The 22,671-nt window shown below is 44.9% G+C and overlaps 3 protein-coding genes across 3 annotated transcripts; 2 read left to right on the top strand and 1 right to left on the bottom strand.

Annotated features, from left to right (window-relative positions):
• The first annotated feature begins 2,245 nt into the window (after positions 1-2,245).
• mos (v-mos Moloney murine sarcoma viral oncogene homolog) lies at positions 2,246-3,662 on the top strand. Its single transcript, XM_084033432.1, has one exon. It carries the CDS (start codon positions 2,364-2,366, stop codon positions 3,378-3,380), a length of 1,017 nt encoding a protein of 338 aa, XP_083889558.1. The 5' UTR covers positions 2,246-2,363; the 3' UTR covers positions 3,381-3,662.
• A 609-nt stretch (positions 3,663-4,271) lies between these two features.
• steap2 (STEAP family member 2, metalloreductase) lies at positions 4,272-10,460 on the bottom strand. Its single transcript, XM_084033383.1, has 6 exons — positions 10,325-10,460; positions 9,413-9,850; positions 8,303-8,469; positions 7,461-7,988; positions 6,451-6,615; positions 4,272-4,862 (listed from the first exon to the last, which is right to left on the bottom strand). Exons 2-6 carry the CDS (start codon positions 9,813-9,815, stop codon positions 4,569-4,571), a joined length of 1,557 nt encoding a protein of 518 aa, XP_083889509.1. The 5' UTR covers positions 9,816-9,850; positions 10,325-10,460; the 3' UTR covers positions 4,272-4,568.
• A 3,493-nt stretch (positions 10,461-13,953) lies between these two features.
• On the top strand, positions 13,954-18,171 carry alg14 (ALG14 UDP-N-acetylglucosaminyltransferase subunit). Its single transcript, XM_084033127.1, has 4 exons — positions 13,954-14,101; positions 14,753-14,904; positions 16,013-16,135; positions 17,852-18,171. The coding sequence occupies exons 1-4, from the start codon at positions 13,957-13,959 to the stop codon at positions 18,080-18,082; spliced, it is 651 nt and encodes a 216-aa protein (XP_083889253.1). The 5' UTR covers positions 13,954-13,956; the 3' UTR covers positions 18,083-18,171.
• Positions 18,172-22,671: the final 4,500 nt, after the last annotated feature.

Here is a 22,671-nt window from a genome sequence, read left to right as displayed (position 1 = left end):
TCAGCATGGAGATCACCAGTAGATCCCCTGAAGTTTCCTACTTGCTGTTGGTTATAATGCCTTTCATTTAATAGAAATGTGTGTTCAAACAGTTGTTTTTGTCATAAAAAGAAAATTAAATTCTTTTACACAGAATGCCATTATTGTGTGGAGAAAAAGGGGCATACCTGTTTTCAGAAGTTCAATTTTTAGAGCTGTTGCGCCACAATCCTTGTTGTGCAGAACGGTTGAGTTGCACCTTTAGACCTTCTATACCGTAACGACATAAAGAATATGCATGTATGCGTGTAGGCATGGACATTTTGCCCCAGCCATCCAGACCAGTTAGTGAATTCACACTGTCAGCAGCCTCTACATGATGTTGTTACACGTTCGGTTGTCAGAATGGATATTCCAACAGACTCAAATTCTCCAGGATTCAGACAGGATCACGGGCCGTTTCAGAGCGACAGGTGTTTCAGTTTAACCAGTGTCCGTGGTTAACTGGTGACTTTCAGCTGAATGTGACCTACTGTGAGACCCTTAACATGGACAGTAAATGTCGGGCAGACCCCAGCCAATGGAGACTGCTGGGCAGCTCGGAGAATGAAGGTTTCCTCGAACACCCGTTTAGTGGCTGGCGGCAAGCTACCTGAAAACATCTCGGCCCTCCCAGGGCCAGGCAGCTTCCCAGGAACGGCATAGGGCCTGAAGCAGGCTGGGGAATGGCAGGAGTAAAAGTCCTCTTCCCACTCAGGCAGCAATTTCATAGAAGACACCTCCTGGCATGCCAATGAAATGACTCCCTCTCTTTCCACACAACTGGGGGCATACTGTACCTCCAGTTGTTCTCGAGGCAGCAGAGGGATTCCTCATTTGGGTCCGAGCCAGAAATTCCTTCTGCTGGGTTCACGATGGTCAGGTCCTACTTTTTTCTGGATGTTCTGAATAGGCTAACAAAAATGCAGAGAAGAGAGAAGTTGGTTGAATTTAGCAAAAGAGTGAGCTTTAATAACTGAAGCTGACGATAGAACGAAACACTGAGGAACTCAGCTTGAGAAGTACAATGGCTAACAAAAACAAAAGGACTGAACAAACAGTATGCGACTAGGAACAAACAAACAGACATCAGCAAGACTGAGGTTTTATAGAATGCGTCAGAAGCAAATCCACACAAAATTTGTACTCACTCGAGTTGAAATGTTTCAATAATAATTTGTGTAATTCATTCAGCGTTGAGATTCTTGTCCTGTCATCATTGAATCCGAAATGGAGACTAAACATAGTGTAGCAGTCAGTGTTCCCCCAGAGGTCTACCATAGTGTCTGAGTCCAGAGACCAGACCAGACCATGTGGAGAAACCAGAGACCGTCTATTGTCCAAAAAATAAGGTCGCTGCCGTATTTATGTCTAGATGACCTTATTTGGAGTGTTGATGGAGCAGCTACAATGTTAGCATAGCAAAGCATTCATCAATCCAGACTCCATTCAGAAAACAAACATTTTAAATGTTATTTGCTTGTCTTCTTGCAGACAGACTTAACAAAGAATGAATACAGACTTTTTCTCTAATCTTATGGAGTTATTTCAGCATCCCTTTCATCTGGTTATTGCTATTAAATCACAGCTAAATCGTTTATTTAGCTGTGGTAAACCATCCGACGTGTCTCTTGCTAGATCCAGTGAATCCATCTTGGTGAAATTCACCGAGCACCTCTAGATGATGTCATGAACCCAGACAGGACGGCGTTTGGTTTCCTGGTGTATCTGGGACTTGCTCAAAGCAGTTCACCATGAACATGGGTGTGTTATCATCACCGTCTAACACTGAGGTTGTGTTTCGAATGTGGACGCATGGGAAGGTGTCAGTAGAAAGAGTGAAAAAGGCACAAGCAGCAGCTCTGAGCTCTGAGCTGTGTTGCATGTTCCTCGGCGGAGCCCCCTCCCCCCAGCCAGCCTCATGAATCTACTCAGTCAAATCTCATGGAGCACTTCGAAACCTGGACCCTGTTTCAAGCCGTCATAGCTGCTAATTATGGAGCCCACGGCATGCACACACACACAAATATTATTTTGCTTTAATACCACAGAATGCATAAAAAAACGTGTCTCATTTTACCCCGCCCTCCACCGCTGCAGAGAGCATAAACTGAGTTGAACCGGCGGGATGAACCCGGTGAACCCAAACAGAGCGCGTTACATCCTCCTCGACGCTAAGTGGCGGTGTGCGAGCTGGCTGCCCGTGTGTGTGTGTGTGTGTGTGTGTGTGTGTGTGTGTGTGTGTGTGTGTGTGTGTGTGTGTGTGTGTGTGCTGAAAAGCGTGGACACTCCAGAGCTGCTGATCAGTCAGCAGCAGACTTTCGAGCTGCCTAGTGGTCTCCAGCATGCCGTCTCCGATCCCCGCCACCCGCCTCCTGCCCAAAGACCTCTACCCCTCCCTGGACATCGGGACCTGCAGCAGCCCCCTGACCAAATACATCCCCGGCACCACTTTGCAAGTCCCGGTCCAGCGGCTCCACGGCAGGGTTGCCAGCCGGCTCTGGTCCACTGTGATCCACTGGAAGGAGCTGCGCTCCGTGCAGCCGGTGGGCTCCGGAGGGTTCGGCTCCGTCTACAAGGCGGACTACCTCGGGGAGACCGTCGCGCTCAAGCGGGTCAAGAAGTGCACCAAGAACAAGCTGGCGTCCCGGCAGAGCTTCTGGGCCGAGCTGAACGCGGCGCACCTGCGCCACCGGAACGTCGTGCGCGTCATAGCGGCGACCACCTGCGTCCCGGCGGATTTCGGGGACGAAAGCAGCATCGGGACGATCCTGATGGAGTTCGTGGGGGACCGGAGCCTGCAGCAGGTCATTTACGGGTGCACGGAGCCGCTGGAGGAGGACCGGTGGCTCCGGTACTCCACGGACATCGCGCACGGCTTGGAGTTCCTCCACTCGCACAGCGTCGTGCACCTGGACATCAAACCCGCCAACGTGCTCGTGTCCGGCGAAGACGTGTGCAAGATCGTGGATTTCGGCTGCTCTCTGAAGCTGGACAGCGGCTGCGAGGTGAGCGCCGTCAGCCCGCTGCTGAGCCACGTCGGCGGCACGTACACGCACCGAGCCCCGGAGCTGCTGCGGGGCGAGGCGCTCACCGCCAAAGCGGACATCTTCTCCTTCGGGATCACCTGGTGGCAGCTGATCACCAGGGAGCAGCCGTACACCGGCGACCGGCAGCACGTGCTCTACGCGGTCGTGGCGCACAGCTTGCGGCCGTCCGTTCAGGACCATCCGGTGTTCCGGTCGGAGCTGGGCCGGCGGTGTCGGACTGTGCTGAGCCGGTGCTGGAGCGGCGAGGGCCCCAGCAGACCCGGAGCTCCGCAGCTGGTGCTTCAGCTGGAGCAGCTGCGCTCCCACACGTGAGACCGCCACCGGGATCCGGTTTCAGATCCCGAATCTCGTTTTTTTTTTAAAGCCAACATTTGGTGGTGTCTTGTTTGTGTGAACTGTACAGACTGCTCGACGAACACAGAAGTAAAACATCCTAATTTCTTGTCTGAAAGTATCACATGAAAACAGACCGATGTCTTTATTTGAATATCAGCGTGTAGAAGTGCCCCCTCTAGTGGTGATACAGGATTTAAGTTGCAGGCTGCTTGGTTACTGCTCCCTCTGTTAGTTTTACCGTTTCCTTTAACAACTCGGAGTTACTGTGAGTTGTGACATTATTTTAGTACCCCCCCCCCCCCCCCCCCCTTCTTAAACTGTAATCAAACTGCATTGTGAATTGAGTTTTATTTGCCATGATGTGATTGTAATGTGAGATTTCAGTGTGATCTGAGACATTAAAATTATTTTTATACTATGAATGTTTGCTCCCTGGTTCCTTCATGTTAACACAAACACATTTACATTTTCATTTAAGAGCTTCTAGTTCAGTGTTGTGCTGTGAACAATCAAGATTTCACAGATTTAGATCAACACTGCAGCTCATTGATTGGTGATAAATGATGTAAAACGTGTTTCCTGCAGACAGACTGGACTTCTATCATAATAAAAGTTATTAAGAGTTCAGTTCTTAAACTGATCAAACCTGTGGAGGTTCACGTGAGTCCAATCAGCTGCAGCATCCAATCCATTACGGATGTTGACGGATCAAATCCAAAATGGCGAAGTCGAAAACTCCAAACTCCACGAACCAATGAGTGAAGTCACCATGACGACGCCCCCCCTCTGATCCAGTCTGAGTGAAACTAATGGAAGCTGCAGGCAGCACGATGAAAGTCACCAAAGATACTTGACAATGTTGTCACATTTTATTTAGATCCAGTTCACATTGTATATGGACATCTACTATGAACTTTTCATAATTCATTTGAATCTTTTCCTGTATTTGTATTGAATTCATTATATTTATACAGAAATACTGACAAGATACAGCCAAGAGAAGATTATTCCATTTAACACTTTAGATGGACGAACATAACAGTCATAGAACGTAGTTAGAGTGAATAGAAACGGCTAATAAGTACACAATTCACATATCGGCAAACTGTTCACAATAACAAAGTAAGAATACTCATTTGACGACAGTATATGTGACATCACAGATCACATGATGGTGACTCTCTCAGGTGAAACATGGGCAGCCGAGCCCACCGGCTCCAGGCGCTGACCCCGGTAGTGCCCGTGTTCCAGACCCTTGCGGATGTGGTGGAGCTTGTGGGCGACACACGGGAGCAGCATCAGCACCTTCCCGAGGATGACGCACAGCGGCAGGGCCAGGGAGACCACGAAGCTGGGGGGCAGGTAGAACCGGTAGGCCTCCTCCTCGAAGGCTCGCTTCCATCCAAACAGCAGGCCGTGGAAGGTGGCGATGAGCAGAGCGATGTAGCCCAGTGTGGACTGGAGCAAAGACAGCAGCTGTTAGTGTATGTACCATCATCAGCCTTCCTGTTATCACACAGCAGAAAGACACACGACGTCACCATGTAACCAACATTAGTCCACTTCAGCTGCTTCTATCAGGGGCTTTCAACTGTGGTCCAGGCTGTGAAACGGCTCATGGAGGCAATGGAGCTACTTTACAGAAGAAATGAACCCCCAAAGCACTTTATTCAGCTGAAAACCATTGAAATTGAGTGATATTGCAAAGGTGTGTAATTTATACAGGTGGTGAACGTACCGATGCAAATATTAAGAAACTCGACCACATCTTCTCTAGTGCTAAAGAAATGTACTCAAGGCTGTATCAACTCCAATCGGCTTCAGTGATCAGGATTTGGTGGCAACTGTTAGGAAAGTTCCAAAAGTTGGACCTAAACCAAAGATCTTTTAAACATTTAGCTGAGAATGACTTTATTAAGGATGTGAATGAGGTGCTTTGGGATAAAGTGTGTACAATAAATAAAGTGGACGCACGCAACTTCTTACAAAGATGTTTTTAGACGTGGCTAATAAAAACGCCCCGATTAGGAACTTCACAGTGAGGGAAAGAGAAGCTTTGATTGATGAGGAAACTAAAGTCTTCATGACCCAAGTCTGGAATTCATGGAACGGCATTATGTAATTAGGATACAATAAAAGGTAACTGTATGCCCCGACAGTTCCAAGGAAAAGAGACCAAGATCAGATTACAGATACAGTTTGAAAAAAAGGGGGATTATTGGCAAGATTCCAATTTTGAAATTATGTTAAATTTGATTTTTATGTAATCATCAAAATTAATTGTGCACCACATGTCACAATTCAAATTAAAGAACGATATATGTCATATAAGACTTCACTGGAGGGAAAATGTTTTCCAGTTCACCATCACGGCCTCCACATGACAGAATACTTTCTTTGGCTGGAAATATGGACAATATTTTGTATTCAAAGCTGAAAAAGGAAACAACCTCATCGTGCAGTGCAGCTTATGCCTTCCGGCGCTGAAAATACTTTATCCAAAGACTCCACACTAATTTAAGGAACATTTACAGGTAAAAGCCAGACTGGAATACATTTATGGCAGTTTAATTGAAATTTGAGTGAAGAGCGTGTACTTAACAAAGTACATTTTAGTTAAATTAGCATAATTAAGGCTATTATCACGTATGAAAAAGGAAGGAATAGCTGGGAAACAATAAACCTAAACTGTTTATATGCATATTTGGTATAGAGGGAATCCAAAAGGATGGTAGTCAGTTAATCAGCAATTGTATCGGAATATATTTTTAATATAACCCAGCTCATATGCCATGTTGTGAATCTGAGTCTAGAAGGGTGTATGGCCCTTGGAATGGAAAGCTGCAAAAGTTATTCCTTTACCCAAAGATAATAAGGACATGTTTAAAGTTGCTAATAGTCCTCTTTTTCAGCATCCTCCGGACCAAACGTTGGGGTTTTACGCTTTTTCTCTGAGTCGTAATTTAGATGTAATACACATCTTCTTCGATTGGGTGTCCATCGTGAAAGAAAGCCGAGAGGCCGTCTTCAGTGTGAATGTGCGTACCTGTATGAAGCTGAACTCCCTCCAGTTGAGTGTGCTGTGCACAGAGGGGATGGAGGTGATGGCCAGGAGCGACAGCAGCCCGAGACTCATGATCCCAAAGGAAATGTACATCTCCACCCTCCACACCTCCTCCTCATTCCAAGCATTCTCCACATTAGCATGGACCTGCCGACAACCAACATGGAGCTCATCATCTTTCATTGGTTTGATGCATGGCCAGATGGCAGTGTTTACAGGAACACATGCACCAGTTGTGCTGCTTGTTATTCATGAAACACATTCACTCAGAGATAAGCAAAATGAGTTATTTGTTACCCCAAGATTTAGTAATCAAACCTTAAATCCCTTATGATGTCAGCATACTGAGTACTGCACTTCAACTGTGTATAGTCCGAATATGAAATGAATAAGTCTCCACTAGTGATGGGTCCATATAGAATCTATCAGGCTTGGTGGTTATTAGCTGATTAGCTCATGTAAAGGTCCATCACAGAGGGTAAGTCCAGGTTAAGCTAAATATAAATAATAAATACATTTAATAAAACCGAACAAGCTTCATCTGATCCAAATCCAGAATTTGAATTCTAAATATTGTTATAAATATACATAGTGACTGCCCTCTACTGGTTGAAACAAGGTATTGACATTTAATTTTCACCATTGATCTGGAGCCAGGTGATGTATATATGGAGGCAGCTTTAGACACCAATGAAGTCCACAGTAAAGAGAAAAGGCCTGTGATTGTAATGATACACTAGTTATGAAAATGAGACAATAATACATGTGACTGGACGTGTCTCCACCTGCACATGTTGATCCTTTGTTTTTACCTTCTAGAGGCGTTACTCTTTAACACACAGGCAAGAGATTTATATTGATCTTCTCCTATCAGTGGTATCACTGGAGTCAATAATCATATTTACTTAAATGTTACGCTCATCCTTGGCTTTGTGTTGTTGAAGGTCAAATCAGTGTGTGGACACGGTGTGAGGAGTGTTCCCTCCGCTCACCTGCTGGTAGGCGGTGTTGAGCATCAGGTACCTCTCAGACCTCCTCATGGGCAGACACAGGCTGTAGAGAACATGGACGGCAGCCAGGAAGAAGCTCAGGAGGCCCAGCTGTTTGCGGCTCTGCAGCCAGCCCTCCAGCCAGTGTGGGAAATGCCTGTACTTAGTTCCATAGTAGAGCTGGTGGGCAGCGGCCAGCTGGCCTGCCAGGTACACCAGTGCCAAGAGAGAGATGGCAACAGTGGGGAGCGTCCGGTTGACGATCTCTATGGGGATCTTGTAGAAGTCGCTCTGTTTGTATTTCACGTATGGGTGGATGATGTCTCGTACAAAAGAGTAAGCAAAAAAGAAGATGGAGAGGGCCACGGCAGCGAGGACGGGACCCTTCCAGCCAGGAAATAACTGGATGGGAATGTTCTCAATCTCCCGTGAGGAAGACAGGGTGCCCATATCTACCGGCAGGAAGTTGAGCTGCCGGGCTAATTCCATTATCTGCTGCCGAGCCTCCAAGGAGTCGCTGCAGATAAACACCTATACAGAGCAGGATTATAAAGTTGAACATTGGTTAGACGTGAGAGCACATGTGACATACAGTATATATTCAACTGTGTCATAGATCTCAATTGTTAAAACGTATAAAAATCAAAAATAAATCAATCAAGACAAGCAAACAAAGATCACATGTGGGGTTCCTCAAGGTTCCATTCTCAGGCCGCTTTTGTTCAATATCTACATGCTCCCCCTAGCTCACATTATGGAGTATTTCAACATCTCTTACCAGACATGTGTGTGTGTGTGTGTGTGTGTGTGTGTGTGTGTGTGTGTGTGTGTGTGTGTGTGTGTACCTGTGTGCTGGCGTCTTTGGGGCAGCTCTGCTGCATGGCCCAGGCTGAGATGACGTTGAAGCCCTTGACTGTGATGGAGTCAGGCAGCAGTGAAGCCAGATACTCAGCGTTGGACTCCGGGTACTGGTTCATCCTCCTGTTGTTACTCACATCCACGAGGACCTTGCCTGCAGGACAAAGACAACCAGTTCAAGAAGTCTCATTCATGAAACGTGAGCAGACTTAATTTGTGTGTCAACTGTGCACAGAGGGAATGTTTCTGACTCATCAAAACGTTAGAAGCTCCGAACGTTTCGTAGCTACGAACACAATGAAACTACAGGGGCGTTCTGTACTCTGTTGTGTTCACAATATACAGATTTCTTTAAAACACGTATTTTAAACATGACAAAATATTCAAAATATATAACACATTTTGTGGGCAATCCCTGTGAAGAGAAAGTGTAAGACTTGTTCCCAACAGCGATGTTTCTCAAGGTCAAGGAAGGATCCTTCAGCAGCTGATTTCCAGGGACTGAATCCTTCATTCACAGGATTTTGAAGGATTTGTTTCCTCTATGCACCTCAAACACCCACAATCCCATCAACACCAACCTTTTCCAGTCCCCTCATTGGAAATATCGGAAATATTTCACCTCAACAGTCAAATTCTGAATATGACATATCTGGCTTCGGGCCTAATTTAAAAGATTGTTAAGACTTTCATCACTCAGCGACAGCCTTGTTCAGTGAGCTATTAATATCACTGAGGCCGAGGACGTCAGAGAGAGACGGCGTGTAGCGCAGTGTAATTATCATCTAAATCGCTGCATTAAGGCTTTATGGACGCCAACCCAGAGCTGGTGATTGTTGGAATAACGTAAAGAGACCATTTTGATGACTTTTATTTGGTTTCTGTCATGTTTGATTGACAATGAAGTCTGTTGGCTTTGAGGAGACGTTTATAGATGATAATAACTGTAAAAATCAACTGCTGTTCCAGTGTATGCTCTCTGAATGTGAGGAAGTACTCTTGCTTGGTCTCTTTAGGACCCGTCCAAACAGAGGATCCTTGACTCTGAGAGACCCCCTTCGTGTTCTCCGGGTGTGTGTATGTGTGTGTGTCTATACCTTCCAGCAGATGCTTGAGGTCCCACAGGATGGAGTAGTGCTCGCGTCGGATTGCCAGGAACACGACGCTGGCTTTCCCCACGGCGTCTTCGTGGTGCGTCACGTCCACCACGTGAGGAAAGGCCTGGGCCGCCTGTTTGGGGTGGCGGCTGCCCACCACCACGTGGAAGCCACAGCGCAGCAGGCGGATGGTCAGGCACTTGGAGAAGTCACCGGAGCCCAGGATGGCCACGGTGGGCCGGGCGGGCGGACAGGAGGCCTCCGCATCTCCAACGCCACTCTTGCTGCCGTTGGGCAGGAAGGTGGCCTGCACGTGTCGGAGGTGGTGGGAGGACGGGGCGGTGAGGAACACGGGGCTCCTGCTGCCGCCCATCATGGAGATGGAGTCCATCCTTCCTGTCATTTTGTCTTCTTTATTTGGCTTTGATGTATGTGGGTCTAAGGAGGTGAGAGGAAAGAAGGCCAAAATCAGAGATTCTGATGACGGCACATCAGCTTATCAGGTTATTATAGAAATAAAACAGGAGTAGAAGGGACGTTCCCATTCAAAGCATAGCAGGGTGGTCAGAGTGGCCGCCATTTGTTGCCATAGTGACTTCCATATAAAGTAAACCGACTTACGTCAAGTGGTGGACTCAGGTGAGGTTTTCCATGAACGACTATCAGTGGAGGAGGATACTATCATGTTGGAGCACCGCTTTAGTGTGACGATCCATGATGTGATCAGAGTGTGTCAAGTAGTCAAAGTGGTCTACTAGAACCTCAGTGAGTCCATCACTTGATGCAAGACCACCACCAGGTCACTATGGTAACGGTACACATAAAAGATGGCTGCCACTCTCACCATCCCGCTACGTTGATTTGAATAGCAATGTCCTGTTCAAAAACGGTTTTATTCCATTCAAACGTGACCTTGGGAACAGCAGCTGAAGGTCGTGTCACCAGCAGGTCACCCGGCTGTGTGTCTGCGTGCTGCTCGGCTGCTGCCTTCTCACGAGGACGCGTCCATCGAGGCTCATCGGAGGATCCGTCACGTAGATGAGAACACGGAGCTGAAAACAGGCGGGTCGTCCAGCTCTCCGTGCTGCGTCTCTCTGATCACCTTGTGATCTCGTGAAGGACACGGCCGTGCGCGTGCTTGTGCACCTGTGGCGCTGCAGCGCACAGCAGGCAGGGAGACAACACGCACGCCCCGGTCCACAGCGCCTCTACATACAGTGCATGAGTGTGCTGTTACCGACCTGTCACCGATCAGCTGCTGTTAATGACGACATGCGGTCCAGCTGCTGGGAGCCGTCCTCATGATGCTGCTGTTCAGCCTCCGCGTCTGCTGCGTTCGCGTCCCTTTGGGAAGATCGGAAATAGCAGCTTTCGACTCAAAGGAACGTGTCTGTAGTTTTTGCACAGTCAATATACTTTTGTTTTTAAATTAACGTAAAAATATGTGAAGAAGCAAAGAGAAAATGGATAGAATACAGAGGCTGAGAGATGATTTAGCAAATTATTGCAATGGTCTGAGTCAGTAACCTATGAGATACAATAAACACAAATAATACAAACTGAAATTAAAATATGATTGTTTTTTTTAAACAGGACCAAAAAAACAAACAAATTGTACACAGAAAAAAAGAAAATAAATGATACAGTAGGCAAGACATGGCCAGTTTGTTTCAGATGATGTTCAATAGCTGAAAAGTGGCTATAAAAAGTGAGAAATAAAAAGAAAGTACATGAAATGGTGTAGAAATTGATTATTATCCCAATCGCAATGTTGTTATAAAATATTCAAAATATTTGTTCAGTGTGGAAATAAACAATGAAATGTTGAGAATCAGAAATTACATTAACCAGCCACTCATGTAATCATCACAAATGCTTTTCTAAAGAGGCTAAGTCTCTTCCTGTGTCCACCATTGGACCTTATTTCAGAATAAATATGTTCGGTAGTCAGTGGCGATTGACACAAATCATTTTATGATCAATTGTACCATGAATTACATATGATGATCATTTTACACGTCAAGAGTGTTTGTCATATAACTGTTGAAGTATCAGACTGTATAGCCATGTTCAAAATCACATGCTAACTACCGACTACATAGTCAATGTGTAGGTTGGTGCCAGAGGGCCATACTGCAGGGTCGATCCTCACTGCTCCTCCTCCTGTTGTGCCTCTACTTTGGGGAAGGTGATTTGAGGAAGGATTTCCATCTTTTCACCCCCAAGTACTCAGACTCAAGTTTGCCTCCAACACAGAGGGAATCCTGAGGGGATGTCAACAACCGCAGTATCTCCTGAGGAAGCTCAGCTTGTTTGGGGTCATTAAAACACCCTCGCCACCATCTACGCAGAGAGTGTCATCACATTCTCCATTACCTGCTGGTTCTGTCTTCAGAGCACAGTCAAAGTGTACGCCAAAATCACTGGAGTCAGAGCTCTCTCCACCATGTGTGAGCAAACACTGAGGACAGCGAGTAGGATCATACAGGACCCCTCACAGTCTCTGTCCCCTCAGGATGCCCCCCATCAATTTATTCTTGTACAGTTATCCTTTATTCTTGTACAGCATCTCTGTGTGCCCCCTAATTGCCCCCCGGGGACAAATAAAGCTTTTTTAGAATTTGAATTGTATTGAATCCACCCCAAGAGCCTTATTGTCTTCGCCACTCTCCTCTGGAGATTCCTGATCCAGGTTCTCCTGATGCATGCTGCTGACTCCCACCTTGCCCTGAACAAACAGAAAAAAAAAAGAAAAAATCCACCAGCTTTCAGGATTTCCTCATCCTCCTCTGTGGTCTCGCCCAGCCTCTTCAGGTCATTGTCGGATGTCAGGATATCATCTACACAGTTTTCAAGGACTCTGCGCTCATCTTCAAAATGGGTGAACATTGGGAGAGAGCGTCTCTCCAGAGGAATCTGTGGAGGTGCATCTTCCAGCCACACAGAATAGATCTCAGCAGGAGATCCATACAAGGCGTACTGATGTTGTCACAGAGTAGGCTACCATCTCATACTGAGCTTTGTAGGCCACTCAAGCTTACTCCTGTTTCTCTGTCCTCAGAAAAGTGGCTTCCACTCCTGTTATCTGGAAGAGAGGTTGGGCCTTCAATCCAGGGAGATGTTGTGAGCATCAGTGTGCTTTCTAATTTCAAGCTCCCTCTCCTAAATCAGTATACTTTCCTTTCCTCCTCGTTGACAGTTGCCTTGGCGACACCCACCTCCCCTTCTTTCTGCTCCAATACTGTCCCATTTCCACCATGCTAGAAACTCTCTGCCACTAATTGTACTTCTGGTTTCAGCCTGAATATCTTGTGTCTCCATGATCTCTTCATACGTCATACTTCCTCTCTCTCTCTCTCTCTCTCTCTCTCTCTCTCTCTCTCTCTCTCTCTCTCTCTCTCTCTCTCTCTCTCTCAGAATGTATTAATTGTATTAATAATTAGGAATGATTAACGGAGCTGTTGAGCCAAATGGAATTACTCTTGGAAAAATAGTTCCTTAGAAGAACTGAATTTGAGCTAAAAGGGAGATTTTTAACTAACCTTGACAAACATTTGCAGCTACATTCTGTAACGTTTATTGATCTGGACAAAACTTAAATAAACAAACTCTATCACAATATCAAAAAAATAAAGCAATTTTAGGAGAAATGTCACCTTTACCTTGTGTGTGCTTTTCCTCAGGTCATAAGATTTACTTTAGTTTGACTTATGTTGTGGTTGTGCCCGTTACTGAAGGTTGTCTATGATAGAAGATTATTAGGTCGGAGCTTCTTTCTTCTTGTATATACTCCATCAAGTGGAAACTGTATCGTATCTTTCTGAATGTATAATCTAAATCTACACATCACAAAACAGCAAACATTTTGAAGTGTGTGGTCCTAAATAAGCTTAAACTGTGGTTTAAAGCTGCTCAAGAGAAGAAGAATAAGGGAAAATGAGTGCTGTGCTGCCCTGAAAGAGGCTTGAGAGGGATTATTATAACACTGACTCCCTCTTCAGAAGGGGACAAGCAGACCGTAGACTCTGAAAATCTCCTGTCAGTAGTGGCAGTACCAGTCCCTGTGCTGACACAATATATATATATATATATATATATATATATATATATATATATATATATATATATATATATATATATATATATATATATATATATATATATATTTATATTTAGTGTAGTGTTTTGTTATATTTTATAAGGTGATTTGTGATATTATTAAAATAATAATTTAACAAGCTGATGAACAATAGCTTATACAAATATTACTGTAATTTAAATCCTACAGCATTATACAACTGAAGAATTGAAGAAAACCTAATAACCAATTATTTTGCATGTCAGCACTCAAATGTGTGTAAGTGAGTTCGTAGAAAGAAAACATTCGTGAAAGTGGGGTGTAAGGAGATAATTACAGTTACAGTTACAGTGAGGAGATAATTACCGCCTACTCAGCTTGGGAAATCTGCCTGAAAGCCTGAACTCAGGGAACCACTCCAAGTTTGCTTTTTTTGCTTTGGCCCTACACAGCTTCCGTAGCCGTCATGGCGCTGCTGGTAGGAGCTGCACTTGCCGTCTTACTTGTGTGTGTGTTCGTTGTTGGCCGGTTATATCTCGTTGTGAAGACTGGCTCAAACTACAAACCTGGAAGAAAAGGTCCGCTCGCTGTCCTCGTCGTCGCAGGATCAGGTAACGTTCACAACATTAACTGTTGACGTACACTCACCTACCACAGGAACTGTGACGTCACACAGCGTAACTTCAGTCATAGCCAGATGACGTTAGCCATAAATCGCCCTTTTATTTGTCAGACAATTTCAAATTCTAGTGCTCAAGCGCGAATAATGCCGTTTCCAAGTTCTGCTATTAGCTAACGTTAGCCTCCATGCTAACAACCCGCAACGTCACTACCCTGGACTTTACTCAGGTATCAGGCTCTTTGGAGATGAGCTGCTCCTCCGGGAAAGTAGAGGAGGAGGAGGAGGTGCAGGAGGAGGAATATGAGGAGGAGGAGCAGGAATATGTGGAAGAGAAGGAGAGGAGGCTAAAAGCTCCAGTCCAGTCTGACATTTCCAGCAGCCTTCAAAGAATTTACAGGAAGTCATAGAAACAGTTTCTTCCTTTTATACAACCAATAATATATTTTCTTCAGACATAAATATAGTCTGATTATAATATTAAGAGCCGAGCGACACCATGGGCATATATAGTTGCTACGATACTTGCATTAGATGCTGAAGTGTCTGATAGAAACGAGAATAAGACATTTGTCAGACCAGAGGATGTTGCTCATGTTCATCCTCACTGTGTGTAATGGACAGAGGATCTTGTGTTTTCCAGGTGGTCACACCTCCGAGATCCTGCGGCTGATGGAGAGCCTGTCTGCAGCCTACACACCTCGACACTACGTCATCGCTGACACCGACACGATGAGTGAGGAGAAAATCTGCACCTTTGAAAACTCTAAACAACAGTCGGACTCGGAGTCACAGGTACACAGCTGTCCAGGCTTACCTTTGAGGATGGATGATTGTCCCCCCACATGTCCAGCTCAGACGCAGAGGGGGGAGAGAGATGTTGGGTTTATGCTATGTGCCCACTCAGGGTGTAAATCACATTCTATTGATTTGGACAACGATACCATATTTGCCGTTACCACAAAGTGTGGCACGATATGATTTTGATTGATTCTGGGTCCCGCGATCGATATAAGACGATAAACCCATTTAAAATCAGTTACATTTATATTGCATCACAAAAGCAGCCAAAATATAATTTGACTATTTTATTACTGAACTCTTCCAGCCATTGAAGTTAAAAACAATATATTGTTTTTAATAAAAAATGAGACCATCTGTTCTTCACTATAAAGTGCCACATATCTCATGTCTGAGTGCACATATTTTGTTCTCAATGAACTTAAAGAGGCCTTGGTGACCTTTCAGTTCTGAACATAAACCATGCATATCTATACTCCTTCAACTGGGTTTTTATTCCATATTCAAGGTTTTAGTGAGCAGTGTAGTTTGTTAATGGTGTAGAGGATGTGACATTTAATGCACAGTCAAATCAAATGAAGCTGCATTTGTGTAGCACATTTAAAAACAACTACTATCCTGAAGGAGGCGCACATAGGTGGAAACAGTGTCACGTGCCATGAGAATTTCAAAATAATAGCCTCTTCCCTTTGCATCGATCACATAGGATTATGAATCATTAAATCAATATATTGATCTAGATCAATGGATCGTTACACCCCTAGTGTCCAGATGTCCACATGTCCCAGTAAGTAGTTGGTGTTGATGTTAAAGTGCAGACTGTGGAATACACGGAAAGACACTTTACTATGTCTTTAATGACAAAGTGACATGTCATCCATATATATTGTATGACTAAATGGAAAAGGGAACACTGATTGTGATTTGAGTGAACATTCATTGTTGTTTGGCAGTATCGTTTGAAATGTCTACCTTCTGACCTGTTCATGTGCTGGTGGAGGCAGTCCAATCTGCTAAATGTGACCGTTTAAAGCCACTGTTGTCTGAACCCCTGCTATGGTGACGTATCTGAGCTCCTCTGATAGTCGTCTCCTCTTTGCAGTTCACCATCAGTCGGATCCCTCGGAGCCGGGAGGTCCATCAGTCTTGGAGTTCCTCTTTTATCAGCACCCTGGACGCTCTGCGGTACTCTCTTCCTCTGGTGTTTAAACTCCGCCCTGACATGGTGAGTGGACCCAGACACCCGAATGTACGACATACGTTTGTGTTTTGAAAGCTTAATAAGGAGACTTTGGGTATTGGTATATGATGTCACAAGGGGGCGGTAACTTGATGGTGATGGCTCATGTAACACAATTAATTGATAAATTGGACACGGGTGTGTAGTGGCGGTGTGTTTGTTGGATCACGGAGAAAACAGTTCTTACTGCATGCACGTAACTCAAGGCGAAGTATGAATGGATAACACAGTCATTAAAAACAAAAGATAGTTTTAAGTTATTTTGGCACGATTACTAACACATCAACAAGAAGCCGAAGACCGAAGAAGCCAGACAAACAAACAAACAAACAAAGGTATGCACGTCAAGCACACTATCTTACGGTTCAACACACCACCGTGCTCATTCTTTTTATAATATGTCCCTTGTGAATCCTCCATCTTTATAGATGGAAATGCATTTCTAGTCTTCTAGGCTTTATACATGTCTGCATTCAGCCATTCACACTCATTCATACACTGATGGCAGAGGAGCCGCCTGCACATCAGGATCTGATCTAATCTAACTCATTCACACTCATTGACACACCGATGGCTCAGCCTTCTGGGGCAAATTTGGGGTTCAGTATCTTGCCCAAGGACACTTTGGCATGCATGCTGGATGAGCTGGGAATCAGACCACCGTTCATCCCAGTGTTTAGTTATTTGAAAAAAGTGTAAAGCAGACAAAGTGCTTCTGGTTTAATAAATGAGTTAGTGATTGGCCACATGTAGCAGTCACCCGGAGTACCGTCCTCTGCAGCCAGGGGGAGCAAGCAGTGAAATGTGCTGATGTTTCTGACAGACTTTTGTAGTATTTTCTGCACAGTGAGCCCCTAAGCTGAGCAGTGAAAAGGTGAGAGGTGTGTCATTGTAATGTGCTGCTACATGAGCCGTTCCATTGTGTGGGTCAGACTGGCTGAGCTCTCCTGTGTCAGCTTCACGTCGTTTCCAGAGCAGTGTGGGGAGGAATGATGCACATGTATAATGACTTCTCCAGACTCCAGAGCAGCTCAGTCTGGTTTCCTGTGGAGCTAAACTGCCTCAACTCCTCTTCAGCCCTGAGGCCACTTATACATCCCAGAACCCCCCCCTCCCCATAAAGGACTATGTAGAGGTCTACGTAGAGGACTAATGCGACTTCTGTCTACTGGTGGACTTCCTGAGTTAACCAGCTTTCTAATTCTGTCTTTTCAACAAAAAAAATTATTCAGTTAACATTTTGTAAGTACAATAAAGATTAAAACTCTTTCAACACAGTTTGATACAAACAGTCATCATTGTTCATACAAGTACAGATGTCTGTCAGGCACAAATCTGAAAATCTTAATCTAGACTTCTTATCCAGTGATTTACAAACTAGAAAGCAGTGAAACTAGAGAATGTTTCTGCAAGATATAAATATATTAAAGTATTTTACTGTGTGTGGATATGAGTTCAACACAGGTGGATCTTCCACCGCTGCTCATCCTGATGAAAACCCTTTATCTACCGGACAGCCTGGGATTAACCCGACTTAAAACGGCCCTGAATTGTCTCCTTTCCTCTGTGGGCCGTCTGCCATGAGAGTTCTGTCCCAGATGTCCAGACCAGCCCCAGGGTGCTGCTTTCTCTGTAGCTTACAAAAAACGGTGTCACTTCCTGGAAATGTGCTCATCCCCCTCCTTCTCTGTGTTGTTTCAGGTGCTGTGTAACGGCCCAGGGACCTGCGTTCCCCTGTGTGCAGCAGGACTCCTGCTTGGAATTCTGGGAATGAAGAAAGTCTTGATAGTTTATGTTGAAAGCATTTGCCGGGTGCAGACGCTGTCCCTCACCGGGAAGATCCTGTATCCAGTATCGGACTACTTCTTTGTGCAGTGGTCCTCTCTGAGAGACAAATACCCCAAATCCATTTTCCTTGGAAGGATAGTGTGAAAACATCGGTAACGTGCACAAACGTCGGTGAAAATACGTTGGAATGTTTGTTGTAATGCTCATGAATAAATGCACTTTTTTATCTTTGAGTTACACTGTTCTAGTTTAATAGTTCATTACATACAGAATGCAAAAAAATGGAAAACATGCCATAGTTGAATTGACAAGTTTCTTTCTTCTGCTTGTTGAGGATTTTTACAAGTGACAGAACAGATGTACTATATACTGTATTTCTAATCCATACTAGTCTCCACACAGTGTTGCACTCACTATACGTGGATCATTTATCTTCATTATGCAACACAAGGATGCACGGCGTAAAGAGGTCGTAGCCCGCAAGAGAAATATGACCTGTGAAAATGCAAATACATCTTAAGAGTTCTCTTGATAAAAACGTTCGGGGAACATTCAGTTTGTTCTGGGTACGTTTAATGAATATGATATGAAACCAAGGTAATTTTACGTTCCATTATTTAAACATTTCCAAGTTAACCACACATAGAAACCAGGAAGGAACATTTGAGGATGTTATGTGTTGGTTGGGTGAGTCTTCTCAAAGTTAACATACAAATATCAGGAATAGCAGTGACACTATTTGTGATAAATACAGTGGAATGGATTTGTAAATGTGATCATGTGGGAGGAGGATTCGAGGAATCGGAGCTCCAGGAGATCAGCAGGGAGCGAGGGGAGGGAATGTGTGGGATGCATTTCATCATTTATCAGAATGAGATGTAAAACCAATGGGTGAGGTTCTGATGACCACGTCCGACTAATGTACGGTCTGTGGGTGCTTCAGAGTCCGGAGTGAACCATACATGAGTCACAGCAATTTTGGACTATGCTGTCCACAGCCAAATAGTTGGTGGTGCACACTAACCAACATATTTGGCTAAGCTATTACTCACATGGTGCCTGCAGGGTGAGGCCATGGCTCTGCTCAGTTCACTTTCCTTCGTGGCCTTGCCTCTACTTCTCCACTGTGGCGGGCAGCGTTATGAAGAACTATGAACCTTTCATTGGTCAGCATCAGTGGAGTTGGGTCCATGTGATGTCGTGCATCAATAAAGGAGACGATTCGTGCAACAATGAAGGACAATCAAAGGTGAGAATGAGAATTAGCTGTGAAGTTGACCTGGAGTTATGGAAGCTGTTCAAACTTTGGCACCAGAACCCAGATGGAGCCGGATTCATTGAGGTGGCCATTCTGCTGCTTGTTTGTTATATATTATTACTATTTTAGTATTTGTAGGATTAGATTTCTGACTCGAGTGATCTAAACATTTCCAATAACTTCAGAGCGTTGTAACGTCCCAAAGTAAAATCCAGCTTTTCTTAGACCCAAGCGCCTCGAGGAGCCACGGTCAATAACTCACTGTTTAAGTAAACTCACAGTGGTTTACATGTGTTTTGATCTGTCTGTTGAATAAGGTGTATTTGTATCAGAGCTGCAGAATACAACAGTAACCTCTGAGCAAACTGGTGCAGGCATCATCCAGACCAAACAGCCGGCTGCTGTAGAAGAAGATGTGGTAGAAGACAGATGTTCCGTCCTGTGTCGCTGGAAATAAGTAAGAGATACTTTTACTGTTTGATTGAACACATATATATTAATGCTCCTGTTATGTGGTTTACCTGCCTGAACCTCATCGTTGTGACCAAACAGTAGAACCATCCGTGTTTTCTTTCATCACTAGTGTGAAAGGAAAGCCCTCCACCTGAGACCCCAGAGGCCCAGACAGGAGGTCATGGTGGGAATCCATTGGGAACATCGTTCCCCTCAACCAGCAGACAACCCTTCCACAGAGCAGAACCCGTCTGCCTTGGGTAAGCACTTGTAAAGAGACTCATAACACTGAATCATATTTTGTTCTTCCAGGTTTAGTTATAGAAACCCAGAAATCGAACAAGCTCTGACTTTTCTCCTCGTTCTAGTTGTGTTTAAGTTTCCCCAACTTGGCCTAGAGCTGCTACATGAACTCCAGCCTGCAGGCCCTCCTGACCCTGAGATGTGTGGTCCAGGAGATCCACAATCAGCAGCAGGTGTGGAGTCGTCAGCCCAGAGCCGTCCTCTTCAGGTACAGCAGCAGCTTCTAACCTCACAGCTCAACATGAAGGCACAAAGCTAAGCTAAGTACATCTCATCTTTGGTCTTTCTGTCTTTGCAGGGATTTCACTGAACTCGGACTCTGTCAGCTCAACAACAACAGGGGAGAGAAAACACACGTCCTGACTTCCTTTAAATCCACCGTTGCTGGGTTCAACTCAGAGTTTGCTGACAACCGTCAGAAAGTACGTATGCTTGTTATTTACAATACACGGCTCTTAAATACTTTTTGTAAAAGGTCCCACCTTCTAAAACATTCTCTTCTGTATGTTTGTCTTCAGGACGCTCACGAGTTCCTCACCTCTGTGCTGGATCACTTCAAGTCTTTATCCGTGGACTTGGAGGAGGCAGCAGTCCACATGGGCCTCAGATACATGATACATGTTTGACAAAGTGATTTGTAATCGTCCAAGTAAGGCTTTAAAGTAAACCCCGCCTCTTCCTGTCCGGTTGCCGCCGTAGGAGAACCAGCTGGACTATCACTGCTGCTGTGGCACCAAGGAGTCGACCCAGCAGGGCTCCTTCTCCACGCTGCCAAAGTGAGTGACATCACCCATCATCACAGTACAGCCGGGCGTCACCTCCTCCTGTCTCCCTCTGCCAACATGTGGTCTGGCCCTCTTCCCTCCTAGACCTCGTTCCTGTCCACAGGTCTCCAACCTTTTTGGGAACTGAGGGCAACTCGACAGGTGGGATTTTTATGGAGGGCTTCTCATTCTCAGTAATTTTCTTAAATAAAATGTTTGAAGTTACCTTTAGAATTATGACTATATAAGATTATTTGCATTTTTATTAACATTAATCAGTTAAAAGACATAAAAATATAATTATTGATCTCAATCTCAACAATCTCACTCAATATATCAATAATTTCAACATTAGAGAGAGAGCAGTGATGATATCTTTGAGGTTTTTCTGGTCTTTTAACAAGGTGTTTGCTACGAAGGACATTACCCCGTTCACAACCTCGCCATCTGAAAATGCCCTTTTGTTTTCAGCGAGGTAATGTGCTGCCCTGAATGACGCTTCGGTTGCAGCTTTTGGCGGTTTCAAAGGCTTTGTGGGAAATGACTGCTGTTTGCCCAAAGCTGCTTTGAGCTCACAAGCTTTTTCTGTCCTTAATGTGCTGCTCATAGCAACACAATGGTTTATTTATTTAATAAGTCATCGCTAATAAACGCTAAGTTTCTTGAATTTTACCTTATTATAATAACAACAAAGTCATCTGACATCTAATCTATGAGAACCTCTGATATCGGGTAAAGAGAGGAGCCAAAATTAATCCAGAAGCAACATGTATCTCCTTTGCTCTAGTGATGGGCAGATGAAGCCTTATGAAGCTTTGGGGCTTCAAACAGCGACATCTGGTGGCTCAAACACTTGTAGCAGCCCTTCAAGACGAGAGACACGGCTGCACTGGTTGAAAGAAAAATAATTCCTTCATGAAACTGATCCCGTCTGTGGATTATATCACTGGACATAGGCTTTGGGCAGCTTCTTGATGACTAAATTACTAAGTAGTTTTAGTGTCAACATTGGTACCTAATGAATACTTCACACAGCCACTTCCAGTCAGTGAACACAATGAGTTCTTCTTCTTTTCAAGGGAGCTGAACTTCCAAATCTCTGTCTGAAATCCCTCTGAAATGCCAACGACAACTGAGTGATTTCAGTAAAATGAATTAGTTTATGTAGCCAACAACTAAAACAATTTAGCCTCAGGGCTCTTTACAATCTGTACATCAGACATCCTCTGTCCCAGGATCCTCCATCAGATAAAACACCTCCCCAAAGTAGCTTTTAACAGGGAAGAGAAGAAGGAACCCCAGGGAGACACTGAGGAGGATCCTCTACCAGGAACGACACAAGTGCAATAGATGTTGTGTGAACAGATTAAACATTCAACATAGTGAATCCACACCGCTGAAAAGTGGACCACCTCACCATGTGCTATGCTGTAGCCTTCAATCTTTCCAAGCGTTCCCGAGGAGCAGCCCGGCCCACAGCCGTTGAGACGGCCTGTTTACGAGGATGAGACTGTACATCCCAGCCCAGAGGGATGCCTGCATGTGTGACGCCTCTCTCTTGTGGGAAAACCCCAATGATGGAAGACAGTGTTTTTTCCCCAGTAATTCAGATTTTTTTTATGTTTGTGCAGCACACTTGTGCAAACTGTCAGCGAGGCGATGCATAAACCTGGTCCTGGAAGTGGCAGTGTGGGCTTATACCTGACTAAGAAAGAGGCCCTCTGGAGCAGGATGGATGCCAGGGTCCTGCTCCAGCTGCCTTCTCCATGTCAGCATGTCCTCTGGTGCATCAGTCGTGTTTATTTGCATCACTCAAGCTAAGACGCGGCAGGGAGGAGGGCGGGGGCTTCCCTCCACGTAGACACCAACCAGGTTTCATCCATCAGGGCCACTATTGCTGCTTTGTACATGTTGTTAAGTCCCAGAAACCAAACGTCATTCTGTCTGGACTCATG

Source organism: Eutrigla gurnardus (assembly GCF_963514095.1).
Source record: "Eutrigla gurnardus genome assembly, chromosome: 18".
Taxonomy (NCBI): Eukaryota; Metazoa; Chordata; class Actinopteri; order Perciformes; family Triglidae; genus Eutrigla; species Eutrigla gurnardus.
The sequence above is the reverse complement of the archived record's forward strand: the minus strand, read 5'-3'. Positions and strand labels throughout refer to the sequence as shown.

What these genes read in the sequence shown, in the direction of transcription:
- mos (XM_084033432.1), top strand. Translation starts at nt 2,364, where the DNA reads ATGCCGTCTCCGATCCCCGCCACCCGCCTCCTGCCCAAAGACCTCTAC.
- steap2 (XM_084033383.1), bottom strand. Translation starts at nt 9,815, where the DNA reads ATGACAGGAAGGATGGACTCCATCTCCATGATGGGCGGCAGCAGGAGC. An exon ending in CCTCAAGCATCTGCTGGAAG is followed by an intron (nt 8,470 to 9,412) that starts GTATAGACACAC and finishes TTTGTCCTGCAG; the next exon opens with GCAAGGTCCTCGTGGATGTG. An exon ending in CCAAAGACGCCAGCACACAG is followed by an intron (nt 7,989 to 8,302) that starts GTACACACACAC and finishes TGCTCTGTATAG; the next exon opens with GTGTTTATCTGCAGCGACTC.
- alg14 (XM_084033127.1), top strand. Translation starts at nt 13,957, where the DNA reads ATGGCGCTGCTGGTAGGAGCTGCACTTGCCGTCTTACTTGTGTGTGTG. An exon ending in CCTCGTCGTCGCAGGATCAG is followed by an intron (nt 14,102 to 14,752) that starts GTAACGTTCACA and finishes TGTGTTTTCCAG; the next exon opens with GTGGTCACACCTCCGAGATC. An exon ending in AGTCGGACTCGGAGTCACAG is followed by an intron (nt 14,905 to 16,012) that starts GTACACAGCTGT and finishes TCCTCTTTGCAG; the next exon opens with TTCACCATCAGTCGGATCCC.